The sequence below is a fragment of the Cydia strobilella genome, chromosome 16 (assembly GCF_947568885.1).
Source record: "Cydia strobilella chromosome 16, ilCydStro3.1, whole genome shotgun sequence".
Classification (NCBI taxonomy): Eukaryota; Metazoa; Arthropoda; class Insecta; order Lepidoptera; family Tortricidae; genus Cydia; species Cydia strobilella.
In genome coordinates, this window is record NC_086056.1 from 8,130,439 (window position 1) to 8,146,061 (window position 15,623).

Genomic DNA, 15,623 nt, shown 5'->3' on the forward strand with positions numbered 1-15,623 from the left:
TAGCTTCATTTGCAGCAAAGTTTGGGCCATCAATTAAGACAGGTTTTACTTTAGTGAGGCAACGTGGCTGCTTGATAGTATGGATTTTCCTAGGAGGATATAACCAAACGGAGTAGCCATTAACAGGTATTCCCCTCTGTCGAAAATAGTCGGCCAATGGTCATACACAATGTATAGACTGACGTTTATCTGACATGGCTATTTTGACGTTACGTATACATTTGATGTTCCCCTTCCCCGCAAAAATTGGGAGACTTTTTTGTACAGCAAATTACAGACGTGGCGGCTCTGTTTGGTTATATCCTCCTAGGGATTTTCGGGTAAGTGGATTGGTATAGTTTAGAAAGCTTTTTAGGTGTACCTACCAATACACTATACAGTTACTGTACTGAATCCCAGAAAATAACTTTAAGGATGAATGACGCTAGAACGTTCCGGGTCCGAGGCGTGGCGTCCAGCCAATCGTTTTCTATGAAGGGTGATCGGTGATCACATTGATTGATAAAGATAAAAGATTCTATCCACCTGCGATGGCAGCATGGTTACATTTTTATCGCCTGTCACCATACCTGTCACTTTCGCACTTACATTACTTGTTAGAACGTGACAGGTATGTTGACAGGTGATAAAAATGCGACCGTGCTACGGCCGCTGGTTTACTAATATGTTTTTTGCATAGGTACCACGGCGATGGTAAATAAGGATGCGGCCAGACTGATGTTAAGCGGTCACCGCAGCCTAATGGGCGATTGCAACTCTAGTGGATTTACATTTACACCTGCGCTGCCGACCGCGCGACCTTTTAAGCATAATAGTACAAGTGTGCTACGTAGGTACGAGGCGATATTGTGCAATAAGAAAGCCGATGTGTGTAATGCCCAATGCACACGCGTTTCATACGACATTTTTCAACACACTTGCTCATAACATGCAAGTTATTAAACCGCTTTTAGGCTCATAATCCTAGATATTAAACACGCGTGCTTTTTCATCATTTCATTATTCATTTTTCATAATTACTTTACATTATAGAACTTGTTAGGTAATATACATACACAGATAGTAATCAATGATAATCCGACTGACTTAAGAAAGTTTTAATACTTAGGTTGACAGGTTTAGGGATTGACTGTTCTTGTTTCTATTTCAATTTTTTTTCTATTTTACTAATGGTACCGGTGAAACTAGTGTCGTCGCATCTATTAAGTAACTAAGTAAGTAAAAATAATGCAGCAGAGCAATACTGAATGCATGCAAAGTTACACCTGGCGAGCACTTTAGGCCAGATTTCGAATTGGCAATCACGGCCTGACATTGCATTTCCCATGCTTCCGCTAATGAAAAACCAAATATGCAGGTACCTACCTACCTACCTACGATACGAGCAATAGACAGATTGAATTGGAATCAGTGGGATTCGATTAGAAAACTGACGGATAAAATCTTTAGATGATGATAAAATTGAGTTGTTCAATTATTGTAAAACGATATAATTTTAATCATCCTCGGGCATACCCAAATACACCACGTATTAAGAGCCCGGTATCGATTTTAGCCGCAAAAATGGTAATTTTATATTACATATATCCTGTACTACCTTTAGTAGACTACATTTTTCTCATGGATTATGACTTTGAAGTAGTGTAAATGAAAGTTAGACGAAATCAAATTTCTCCAGAAATGACTTCAAAACAAGTGACAATTTCTCTGAAAATCGACTTAATTTCAACGTAATTTTGATACTTAAACAATCAACAACATTTGCTGAAACTGTTCTTATACATTACGTTTTGTATAATTTACCACCATAATTTTTTGATGAATTTTTAAAAACTGCCCCTTCTCGTCATATATTTTCGGTGACGCAAGTTCGTGACCTCATTATTAAAAGGCAAGATAAGAAGACGTGTTAAACATAAACCAACAAATACTTGTTATTTTTAGATATTATGTAACAAGACGTGTATGTACAATTTCAACGACTAAATCTATTAATTTTACATTTTTGCTCTAAAATCGTTACCGGGCTCTTAAAGAATCGAATCAAATGCTTTTGATCTAAAACCGTATTACGAAATTTACAATTCTGTTTAAAGAATTTAGCATTGTAAATTTTATTCGATTTCATAAATAAGAATTTAAAACTACGAAATCAAGAAATACGATTTTTTTTACACCATGTGGTTGCTTCAATCAGAGCCGTGTAATTAGACAGCTCAGATAGCACTTTATTGGTGCGCGTAAGATGGCTAATGACCAATAACAAACTGTTAAACCATAATTAGAACTCACGTGTAGCGTTAACGCCGGCTGCATGTCGAAGTTGAGCAGGCGGAGCCGGGCGGCACGCGACCGCGAGCCCGCGAGCCCCGCCAGCGCCGCCTTCACCGCGCCCGCCTCGCGCCGCGCGCCCCACACGCGCAACCACACGGTGCGTGCGCCATTTGAGTCCGCGGAACTGAAATCATATGGAAATCATAGTATCATAATAGTACGGGCGGTGACCGTATGATCCACTACGTCATCTGATACAAGAATAAGCCCCAAGGCACACGGTCATAAACGAGATGCAAAGTTTGAAAAAAATAGTAAAAAAAATTAGAATTTGCCGAAAGCACGAGAAAAAGGGCCACTTCCGGTTGCAAAAAAATGTGAAATTTACGTCACCTGATACAAAGATGTGACTAGTGGCAACAGATAGGAATTTATATGTAGGTTCAGAAACCACTCGTTTGCCAGCTCCCAGCTTGCCGAAAATACGTCTGCCGGGGACTTTAAGGGCACCAAAAAGAGCGAAATTTACATCATCTGATACAAAGATGAGACTATATAGTGGCAACAGATGCACTGAGTAAAAACAAAATCAATTTTAAAATTAGAATTATATTTTTTATCGAAAAAGCGACGACCGATCTGGAGTGTTGTACTCTCTCTTCCGAAAATCGTTTTTTTCCAGATCGCGATATTTGGCGTTCGCAATTTTTACCATTTTATTTTTTCTCAATAGCTTCCTTTCCCGAAAGCATTTCTAACCATTCGCATATTTTCCCATTAATTTTATTTTCCAGTAGCTTATTTTCCGGTTACGTTTTCTAACCAGTCGCATATTATCCCATTTTATTTTATTTTCTAGTTACGTTTTCTAACCATTCGCATAATTTAGATATGTATTCTTATTATAATATACGAGGCACTAATTAAAATATAACTTCTGTTTGTAAATCAGTATCGTACAATAAAATAAGTCTGTTCTGGCACTCGCCGGCCGCTACTGCTACTGTTTTGCTCGCAGTTCACCTAACACCACACCTATCCATTTTCTGTCTTCCGTGATTGTGAAAAAATGAAATATATACTGGGAAATTATGCGAATGGTTAGAAAACCTAACAGAAAAATAAGATATTGGAGAATAAAAAAAAATGGGAAAATATGCGACTAGTTAGAAAACGTAACAGGCAAATAAGCTACTGGAAAATAAAATTAATGGGAAAATATCCAAATGGTTAGAAATGCATTCGGGAAAGGAAGCTATTGAGAAAAAATAAAATGGTGAAAATTGCGAATGGCAAAAATCGCGATCTGGAAAAAACGATTTTCGGAAGAGAGAGTACACACTCAAAGTGAAAATTTTATTCTATCGACTCAAATGTTTTGGTCTGTCTTTAGCATGTCGCATTACAGAATAACAGCATTAGTAAAATTCTACTTTATTTCTAATACTTAGAGTTCATAGTGTTTAAAAGAAGCTTCATTAACGGACTAAGGTTACAATACTCAATTCGACTTTGACTCGCGTATGATAGTAGGCGATAGTAATAATTAATTACAGCGCCATTCCGTGTAGAGTAGCTGAATTACATTGGCGTTGGGCGAGCTTTTGTGAGATAATTAATAATTAAGAAGATATTTATTAAGTAATTTTCCGAAAATTTTCCGTTACACTTGCATCGTGATTTCATAAAACCACACAATTAGCTTTCATTATACCTGTGATTAATAGGACCTATAAAGAACCCAATTTAATATTCTTGAATAAAATTTCCCCTAGTAGAAACTTCCGCATTTAACACATTCACCGCTGAACTACGGTCGTAGCCGATAACATAGATTTCCCGGTATGTAGCGAAAATGCTTCGTAGAAACAAAACGACAACCGAAAGTGTCGTGATTAGCGCTGAATGGGTTAAGTGGACAGGAAAAGACGTTTGTTCGTAAATGTAAGTTCTCAATAACATGGAAGGACCTTAAGATGGTTTCATTCTCGATTGAACCAGGAATGGAATCCTGCCAAGTATTTGTGTTTGAACATGTCCTTTGCATTTAATTAAAATTTGTAATTCAAATTAAGCAGCTCTGTGCTCGAAATTTCATTAACATTGAATCTTTGTAACAGAATAGCACTTACCTTATATTTAAAATCTCAATTTCAGCTTCTAACGTGATATTTGATATTTTTAAATGGCTCGTTATCTGAAAATAAATAGAGGTAGTGTCATTTTCTTAATTGATTCAAAACACAGACTAATAAAATAAGGATTTTATCCGGATTCCTGAGAAGCGTTTGCTGTATTCGCAGGTCTAGCCTACATGAAAGTTAAATATACTATCCACATGTCTTTTCATAGGAGGAATTGTTATGAACTTTATTTTTAGGATGTAACAGTAGATTGTATAACGAAAACATAACATAACCAATTTTATTTAATGGGAACTGGTTTATAAAAATACATAGCTTGAGCGAATGTGTATTGGAGCGTAATAAACACAACATATTTTCAAAGAGCATAATGAATGAATGAAATGAACATGGAATGAACCAATTGTTGACTGAACCAGAAAAGTTTTCTGAAGAACAGCCAAATGGGAAACAAAATAACAATGCGGCTCATTTGCATGGGCCATAAAACCGTTCAAGGGCAAGGGGAATTCTTCGAACAAATTACTTGTGAAATTCAGGGGCGAGAACGAAATGCGTCCGGTCAATGCGGAGTGATTTGCAAGCTGACTTTACGATTTCATGAGGGCACTCTACACGGCACTCTATACCTTACTCAAAATATGTGATTGGCGGTTTCGCTACCGTCACATGGGCGTAAGTAGTAAAGTGAAAAATGCATTCACTATTCATCACTTTTCTGTTATACAATATTATAGTTCTTGTAAGTAGTAACGAAACGGCCAAGCCACATATTTTGACTAAGGTGTGGAGTTTGTGAAGTTGGGGCTTGTAGAGTTAGACGCTTGGCTCTACATGAGATCTGATAACTTTTTGACAGTGCGAGCCTTAACGTCTTGTCAAAATTTAACATGAAAATGTTTTGGTAGGATTATTTATTCATAATTGTGTAGATTTCGTTGAAATTTGGTACTGAGATGGTTTGAGTTCCGGAACAGTACATAGGATAGTTTTTATAACCAAAATCGAATTTTAAGGGTGTGAAAAGTGGGGTGGAAATTTGTATGGGGAATCGATAACCGCTGAACCTATTTAAATAATATTTGGGATGGTCTACATGTTTGAATTAGTTGAAAATGATACCATACATGACTTCAAACCTAAATTTAAACAGTATTAACCTCAGGAATTCAACTTCGGCGAAGAAGCTGAATTCCCCTCACACCAAATTTCACACCTTCAAAGTATGATTTTTGAGATAAAGACTATATTATATCCTGTCTCGGGACTTAAAACATCTATTTACCAAATTTCAACTAAATCGGTTTAGCGGTTTAAGCGTGAAGAGGAGTTAAAAAAAAGTTATTTGTTTAAAGTTTATGTTTTTACTTTGGAAAGGTGTCAATGTTGATACCATAAATGAATTCAGCACCCCCGATTTATACGAAAACGTTACCAAACCCGGCCTAGCAGCTTCACTGATGTAGATAATCAAGATAAAAATGAGAGCCCTACATAAACCTTCAAGAGCGGATATCTCAAAAACTATACAAGATATCGAAAAACTTGACTGAATAAAACTTGTAACAAATTAAATCTCTTTTCATTTTGAATAAGTGGCCAAGTCGCTCAGACGCATAGTTTCCGAGATATAATCGAAAAACCGAAAAATTGTACCTTCAAACCCCCCTCTCCCCCCCAGCACCAGGGTTACGGTCGGGGACTTTTGATATGTTCATCTCCTAACTAGTCAAAACAAAGCTATGAAGTCAAAAATTGTGTTCCTAGCATTTCCCTCTATACCTTCTTATTGCTTGGCCTACTACACTATATTTATATCAAATACGGTCAACTAAGATATTTTTGATTGTGTAGGTAGAGCATTACTGCACCTTACTATCGATTCTCCATACAAGCGTAGTCCTCATTTTCCTCCCTGGATATTGACATTATCGAAAATATTTTGATGTATTTTAATCATTAGTTATGCCCGACCGTTTCATTTTTTTTCGATTTTTACTTTATTATAAGCGTTAGGAGCTTTTAAAATTTTGTATGAAACCAGTTTTTCGCTCCTAATTCTTGTTATTGCAAAAAATGCTATGGTTATGCTTAATTATTATTAAAAAATCAAAAAAATCAAACGTTCGGGCATAGCTTCGAATAAAATACATGAAACTGTGTAGAAATATTTGCATTCATGTTAATATCCAGAGAGGCAAATAGGGAAATACGTTTGTATGGAAAACCGGTTTCGAGGCGGTCGTCCCCTTTCGTCTTAAGATTGGTTTTAGATAAAATATCCAAACTATAAAAAAAAAAACAGTTTGCCTTAATCCCAGACAAAAATACTCGTAGGAGCCATATTCGAATTTAAAATATCAAACTGATTTATTAATAAGTAGCCATAGCTGAACATAAGATTTATCATCTTCATCATCATATCAGCCTTTTATCGCCCACTGCTGAGCATAGGCCTCTCTTCAGGTACGCCACTTATCCCGGTTCTGAGCCAATCACATCCAGAATATACGATTACACTAAATACTCGTAATGTGACATTAAATCGAATCGCACTATAAAACATTGTATTGTATTGTATTGTATTATATAAATGTAATTGTGAAGGAGTGTTTTAATAACAAAACTTCCGTGAGACACAGACATACTAAACATATTAATAACGGGTCACTCACGTATTTTAAGTCGAAAAACGCTCGACATGTGTGTGTGAAAGAGTGCTTTAAATATCCCATTAATTTATTTTTTCTCATCTAAAGTTGAGTGCCACTTTAATTGAAAAGCATTGGATACGAATAAAGAGTGCAAATGGTCAATAACTGAGTAACTGATAATTTATATGTCATTTAAAAGCGTTTCATTTTAATACTAGAATCATTTTGTGTTCATATTGTTATTCATAACAGACTCGTCGATGTGGGTTTTACGTTCGTATTTATTTGGATAAACCAGTCAAGTGCGAGTTTATTTAACTCGCGCACCGAGAGTTCCGTACAAACTTTCAATAATCTCATGTAACTATAAAAACGGGAGACTGTTGACTAGAGGTATACTAAGTTAGCTCGATAGGTAAAATCACGTGTAATTTTAATATATTTTCAGTTGTACCTATATCGTTACCCTGCATACCACAGCAGTGCAATCTTAGAGTAAAATAGCTAGTGATAAAGCCGAGGGCGAGCAAAATGTCAAACAAGAATATACATATTTTCAGAGTAATTGAGATAAAAGGTAAGAAAACCCGTTCAATGGCCATTTCATCCGTCGCAAGTTTCACGTGAAGCGCCATATATTTTTTTAGCTTCTTATTTCCTGGCTTTACGACGCCTCATAATCCATGAAACGCTATCAATACAAATAACTAGGAAATGTGCAGATAGTGTACCTAAGTCTGTTGGAATTGTAGTTGAAACTAGACTTTTTATTTCAATATCGCAATGATTAAAAATAATACCTGTTTCACTATTTCTTGAGATATGTCGCTTTCCGTTTGGTCCACAATTTGCAATTTTGTTTCAAATCTCGCCAAATCTGGAATGAAGGCCCATTTCAGTAATACTTATAACTTAAGCAACCTAAACTGAAAAAACTGAGAAAATGTCTCTTACTGGAATCCGAGTCCTTGGGATCGCAATCACAGTTTCGACCTTCCTTACAACTCTCTGAACATTCTTCTATTCCGCACACTGTAAAAAAGCAATTTCAGGTTGAAGAAAGGTGAATACTACGGAGATAATTGTAAAAACCCACGCCGGGAGTTGGTTCTTACATTAATCCCTTATAACGAAACAACATGCTTAAATATAAATACGCTTAACGATTTTGTGATTGCGTCTTTTATTTTTTAACTAATTTTAGCTGTACGTTGTAAATAATGTATCTCAGAATTGCTTGAACTTCGGACAAAATACGTACGTACGAAGTTGAAGCAAACTGTATCCGCCTAAAGAAGAGACGCTTTCCACATAGATTTTCGTACCCGCCCTGAGATTATGCGTGAGCAATATATAGAGATAGCAAAGCGTCTCTTCTTTAGTATGGTTATTTCGTTGAAATTATGACAGTTATATGAGATCCAGGCACTATTAAACCGTTTCAAACACAGCGCCACGTACAAGATAGTAATTAACGAAGTGTTTAAATGGTTTGTCGTCATTGCAGAAACTAAATACCAGCATTGCGCACCTGTTGGCTGGAGCACCTAGCTAAGAGTTTTATGATATCGCAGTTTCAACTCGTGCAGAAGTTCATTATTTTAGCACGAACAATGCCTGCTTGCTTTATTGGGGATGCAGTTCACGCTGGATTTTTGTTTCTTAGCACCAGGAAGAAAGAGTAAGCAGTATTCCAGAATTAAGAGTAATTATGGCATACCTACTTACTTAAACTTTCAACTTAAGCTTATTATAATATTAATTTATGTATAAAATAGTGAGACTGATACCTAACTCCACAGTCAAACTAAATGTAGTTTTATGGAGGTTTGTCTATAACAAAAATTATAACTTCTTGTTGTAATACATATCTAAAAAATAAATAATAAGGTTTGTTGATTTGATGCCCACGATATTGGTTAGTGTGCCTAATAGTATGTGATTTTTAGAAAAAATCTACTATAGTCACACGTACCTACACAAGAACATTTTCGGCTTTAGTCTGGTAGGCCTACGAGTAACAATAGAATAAACTATACCTATCTTGGCTTCGTCAAAAGAAAATAAGATAGAATTATTCACTCTATCTATACTACAGTGGCAGCGATCCATGGTCAAATTATAGTCACCAATGCCCTACCATTTACTGACCATTAAACAACTTCAAATGAAAATAGCAGTGAGAAAGATAGTTTAATAGCAGCTTTATATTAACAATGTTTTGTTTTACGAATGTGAAACAACCCCAGCTGCGATCTCAGTAATTTATTAAGGGTCGTGCGGTTATTTTTGAGCGGCACTCGGGCAAAAAGTACACAGAGTTAGAAACCACACAAGTGTAACGGTTAACGAGAACAAATTGTTTTATAGCTGTAAGCCTGTAAGCTTTGTTTACCTATAAAACGAGAAGAGGGGATATAGTAGGGTTGGTACAATAATTGTCTTTCTACCTTTACGAGCTCTAAAATCCTATTACATTGTACGTGATTTAGAAAAAATGTATGTGTTTTATAAATAGGTAGTTTATTTATTTGTCTTATGCATTAGGTAGTACAAACAAAAAAAAAAACTGAAAGAATTACAGTACAAGTATGGTATAATAATAAGTAGGAACATAATGTTTCCACCTAATCCAGTAACAAGTCAAGCTTTATTAATTTGTATCTCCTTGGATTTCACGGTCCTATAAATCCAGGTCGTTTGATAGGCTTGCGTGAAGATATAGATCTTACACGTAGAGGCTCCTTGGAGAGCTTTAATGTCATGTAGAACGATTTTATTAATTTCATTATTAATAAAATATTAAACGTAAAATCCTTAAACTGATGTTACAGATCATACAATGATTATTAAGAGGCCGTAGTCGATTTTGGACCAAAAATTTTAAATAGATAGATTTAGTCGTTGAAATTATAAACGTTTTGTTACGTAATATCTAAATAACAAGTTTTGGTTTTTATTAGCACGTCTTCTCATCTTGCCTTTTAATAATGAGGTCACAAGCGTGCGTCACCGGTAATATATAAAAAGAAGGGGCAGTTTTTAAAAATTCATCAAAAATGTATGGTGGTAAATTATACAAATTGATGTATAAAAATAGTTTCAACAAATGTTGTAGATTGTTTAAGTATCAAAATTACGTTGAAATTAAGTCGATTTTCAGAGAAATTGTCACTTGTTTTTAAGTAATTTATGGAGAAAATTGATTTCGTCTAACTTTCATTTACACTACTTCAAAGTCATAATAATAAAAATGTAGTCTGATAAACGTCAAGTACAGGATATGTGTAAAACAAAATTACCATGTTTAGCCGTCCAAACTTTACGAAATTTACAAATAAGAGCGACAAAATCAGTGCTTTACGCGCGTTTACCTAAACGTCCATCAGAAAAGCAAACATTACTAATTTAGTGAGTCTGTTTTCAACAGATTGATCTGATGAAAGGTAAGATAAGAAGATGCGCTAATAGAAACCAGTACTTGTTATTTCAATTAGGTAACAAAAGGTGTACAATTTCACCGACTAAATCTATCAATTTTACATTTTTGCGACTAAAATCGACACCGGCCTCTTAAGGCAATACATGTAGGGTATATTAGATGGTTTTTTTAAAGTACAGTAATTGTCCCCTACTTTTGTAGGAAAGTGATTTGATTACGCGCGCCTTGAAAAGAAAACCATAGTTGTCGTTAATACAAAATAATTTGTGCTTCAAAATTCAACTTTTGAAAGATAGTGACGTTGTTCGATTTAATTTTGTGTAGTGCCACTATGGTTCTAAAAAATGGTGTTGTTTTTAAAAACAAGCTGAGTGAGTCAATCATTGGAGGGGGTGAAATTATAAATGTTTACACTAATGCGCAAAAGTACATTCATGTTTATTGAAATGCCTAGTGAGAAGTGTAGACGCAGATACTTGTGACAACCCTTCAGAAAAGGCGGGTTAGAGAAACCAGAAATACTGCCGACATGTACTTGTAGGTACATTGAGCTGCGAAATTGCATGGAGAAATGATGAATGAATTCATGGATAAAGTCGCCATGCACTTTTACGGCTAATGGTACATACCTGGTGCGGAATTTTGCGATTCGCAAACATCGCCAGTGAAACCGGGCGTGCACGCGCAGCTCACTGCCGCGGGGCCCATCTGACTGTGGACGTATATAATAATGTACATATATTGAAGAAACATATATGGAAGAAAAAAAAGGTAACCCTTAAAAATATTTTTTGATACACAGTTTTATTGCGTACTGTACTTTCCTTCCTTTGTATGCCTATCAAGTACTTCTCGAGACCTTTCAAATGAGCCTAAACTCAATGTGTTTACGTTTTCCCATCGAAGTGTTCCTTTGGTTACCTTCTGCATCATCAGATCAGCTCCATGTTAGCATATTATTGTCATCGGAAATACGGAAGTATGCCAAATTTCAGTTCAAGCAGACACCGGGAAGTGGTTAAAATTTGTTACAAGATTTGAAGCACATAAACATATAATATATACCAATATACTTACCTACGCGGTAAAGCTAAATAACTAAATAAAAGTGTGTAAAAAGACAGTATACCTACATCGAAACACAAAGTAGTAATCTGAATTAAAAACCAATCAGGTCCAGATAATTCGATAATTTCTCAAGCCGCAAATTGCAATATGTGTACAATTATTTGCATAAAATATCGAAATTAATGATATGTGTGCACTTAATTAATAATTACGAGTCGAAATTATGATTATAACAAATTTTGATTCATTTTTATACAGGAAAATATTATTTATATAACGACAAAGAACTACTTTAAAGGCGAACGCGTAAGTATAATGTGTTGAGCTTCAGTCCTTATGATGCGCATGTATCGTAACATTCGTAACGTTTCGTTTAATATTGAAAATGTATGTCCAGATTTAATAAACTGTTTTCGATGTGATAATTATTAGTAGGTAATGTTGTGTTTTGTAATTCCATTCTCATTTCGGTAATAGCAACAGATGTTAAAATAAATATGTCGTGTACCTATTACTCGACTGGGAAAAATAACTGTGGTCCAAGTTTACATCAGGTACCTACAATATAATATGATCAAGTTTGCGAAGATGCTCGTGTAGGTATCGTGTCCTGACAAACAAACGACAAACGACATCCGCCTGACAAGTTCTATAGTTCGATTGCTCTCGACTCGCTACGTTTAATAACATTCCAACTCAATTCAGTGTCAGTTCAACAATTGGCAAAACTCAAGCAACGCTCGGAGACATCGCGATGAACTTCTCCAGCGTTGACGCCCGCGAGACGCAGCATAAAATGTAGTCTAAATAGGACGGAACCACTTCAGAATAATATGCATTTAACTTGTAACGAGCGTAAGTTTCTCAACAAATATCGAGGTTCCCGCGAAATAGCACCGCGGTCCGCGCGGAATTCGTTATACTGAGGAAATTGCACAACATTAAAGGAAACGAGCGACCGTTTCTCGTTTAAATGAATGCAGTGAGAAAACGGAAATATATAATTCAGGGCACCACCCGACAGTAGTTATTAAATAGCTGAGTTACCTGCAGGTCCCGCCGTTTTTGCACATGTTTGTCCGCGGGCAGAGTGGGCCAACGCCGCAGTCCGCACCGGAGTAGCCCTCGAAACACGCGCAGAAAAACTCCCTGCCGAGCGGAAAATATTGCGAGCTGAGCAATAAATTTCGTAAAATACCCGCGTTGAAATGCCCGCTGTGACGCGATATGAGAGGGCACATTTTAACCGTGCACGAATTTGTAAACAGTGAATGATGCCACTATATTCCCGCCACTGGATCATGGTGCGTGTCATCGATTCGCGGCCGTTTTGTTCAGCTTCGCACTAAATTTTCACGCTCTATTGATCACGATAATAGGCTTTCGAGTGGGAATTTTGCTGAAATATTTGTATCTCTTAAATTCCTAGTGTTTTTTACTGCGGAAAATGTAGACCTATTTCTATCTCTGGTATTCGAATTACCTAGGTATGTAGGCAATAGTTGTAGTGAAGGCGTAGATCGTATTTAAAACCTATTTTCATTGATTTAATTATCGTAACTTATTTACCCAGATATAAGTACAACAATGTAATATACAGGTTGGCTAAAAAATAAGTGAATTCCCGTTGATACGGAGGTTTTGGGATTATACTGAGCAAGTTTTACTATGGGATCAACCACGAAATCGCGAAATAGTTATTTGTGCAACAAGAGAGGAAAGTTGGTTTTTCTTGCGAGTGTTTATTTTGAGTCCCGAGAAAGTGAAAGATTCTATAATTGAATCACAAGTGAAGCGAGTGATTCTAAGGTAGAATCTTGAGCGTGGCGAGGGACTCAAAAACACGAGATGTAAAATAACTTTGCTCTCGTGTTGCACACATAATTTTTCACCTCAGTAGTGAGAACATATTAAAGGTTAAAATGTATTTCGAATTACACAGAATAAACAGAAAAACAAAGTATTATAATATGTACGATACGATAAGATACGATACGATACGATACGAGACGAGACCGGATCGGACCGGACCGGACCAGACCGGACCGGACCGGACCGGACCGTACCGTACCGTAGTATGAAGTTCATGGCCTTCACTAAATTAAAAAGCTACATTGTTTCACTCCCTGGAGTGAGGAAAGTGCGACTTGCAGCGACGACGGGGAGTGACGAAAGTAGGCTTGTTCGAGCTGCTGAGGTAAAAAAAAATTACCCTCCACCAGCCAAAATGTACGAAACAGCCAAATTTTTTTAATAAGTTAAATATTTGTATATATTAGTTTGCTGGATTTAAAATGTTAAAGTAAAACTTTTCTTTTAATCTTTTCCACGAACAAAAGTTTTCCACGTAAAGAAGAACAACTATTTAACTAATAATTACAATGATGATCCAGATAGCAGAATTAAACCGCTCCTTATATCTTAATAATGTTGCGGTTAGGCGATATCTTGGAATTAAGCGGCATCTCTCATTTTAAGAAACTGGGGTCAGACCTAGCTTCTAGTCAGGCGGCTCGGCGGGGCCGCGCACGGAGTACGTCATGTTGAACCCGAACACCGACAAATAGTTGTAACTAGCTCACCTGTAGTCGTGACTCGCGTAGCAGTGCCCCAGCAACCGGCACTCGATGGCGCTGCAGGAGTGCGGGCCCGGCGGCTCGGCGGGGCCACGCACGGAGTACGTCATGTTGAACCCGAACACCGAGAGCAGCCCCAGAGCCCGCAGCTGCGTGCCCTCCAGCCTGTTCAACTTAAGCTCCACTACGAGGACTGGGCTGTTGATCTGGAACAAGATTACTTTTTATTATCATTGGTTTTTTACGTAATTACCTATATAAGTGAAGAAGAGGTCTGAAAACTTCTACTACTTATTGTTTTCGAAAACTAGTGGAAGATTTAAAGGATGATGTTTTATGTGTGCATAAATTTGTTTATTTCTTTAATTAGACCTGCCTGAACTGTATGTTTATAAAACATATACAACAACTTTTTTTTTTTACATAAACAAACTTTAATAAAAATAATTAATGCAAAAAAGTAAAACTAAATTACAACAAATACAATATTACCCCCCACTCTGACTATCCCCCGGACCAAATGTGCCAAAAATACTGGCGGCATTACCTCGCTGAATGGCCAGGGATATCTTTTGGACGAGGAAAGAACCAGAGCGAGGGTCGCCGCCCCTTTCCCTTAAGCGTCGCCCTATATCCTTAATAAAGGCTTTGGCCTCGGCACACCAAGGCCCAGCCGTCTTGACGGCAACCGGGACCAAATCGTACACCTGTTCAAGGTTCGCGTACTTGCTGTGCTTGAACCTAGCAGCACTTTCAGCCGCTGCACCTGCCTTGTACAACAACTTATACAATATTTGTTTTCACTTAGCAGCGGGCGCACAATGGTTCCATTTTTATCGCCTGTCACTATGCCCGTCACTTTCGCACTTACGTACTTGTTAGAACGTAACAGGCATGGCATGGTGACAATTGTATTGTATTAAGCGATAAAAATGCGACCATCCTACCGCCGCAGATCTCTTTTAAAATTATGACATTATAGAATAGATAATATGATTATCAAATACTAACTAGATTAATAACAACATAGTTTGGTATTTTACTGTCATACTGTTTAACTTGTTTAATAAAAAAAATTAGTTGCCTTAGTCAATCTCTTTAACAAAACACACTATCGTATAAATACACGTGTGACATAAAAGTTTTCCTTTCTATCCTTATTCAAATTAAAGCTTTTCGGTAAGCTTCAGCACTAGGCAAGTAAGTATCTAACGGAACATAAGTCCGCGTCGGACTCGAAGAAATGTGCTGTCGAATTATTTATGAAGTTATTCCTTCAGCTGTCTCCTGGCGACTTCTCAGCTAAGAATTACGGACTTCGAAGTAAATGGGATTTGGCCGTCTTCCAAAAACACGAATTATTGTTTTTTCTTCCCCTCCTTTAGCTGTACGGCGTGCTGTATAAGTAGCTTCGTTAGTGGAATAATGTGACGTAACGAGTTATCATTTACGTTACTTCTGTCGA

General features: G+C 36.8%; 1 protein-coding gene across 4 annotated transcripts in view; it reads right to left on the bottom strand.

Moving 5' to 3' along the window:
* Positions 1-15,623, bottom strand: part of LOC134748443 (uncharacterized) — a 461,636-nt gene that overhangs the window by 30,669 nt on the left and 415,344 nt on the right. For all 4 annotated transcript variants that reach the window (XM_063683233.1, XM_063683232.1, XM_063683230.1 and 1 more), the window contains exons 3-9: positions 14,165-14,364; positions 12,630-12,731; positions 11,144-11,226; positions 8,027-8,104; positions 7,873-7,949; positions 4,407-4,471; positions 2,293-2,458 (exon numbers count right to left, since the gene is read on the bottom strand). In XM_063683233.1, coding sequence (XP_063539303.1) covers positions 2,293-2,458; positions 4,407-4,471; positions 7,873-7,949; positions 8,027-8,104; positions 11,144-11,226; positions 12,630-12,731; positions 14,165-14,364 — 771 coding nt within the window. The remainder of the gene's footprint in view (positions 1-2,292; positions 2,459-4,406; positions 4,472-7,872; positions 7,950-8,026; positions 8,105-11,143; positions 11,227-12,629; positions 12,732-14,164; positions 14,365-15,623) is intronic.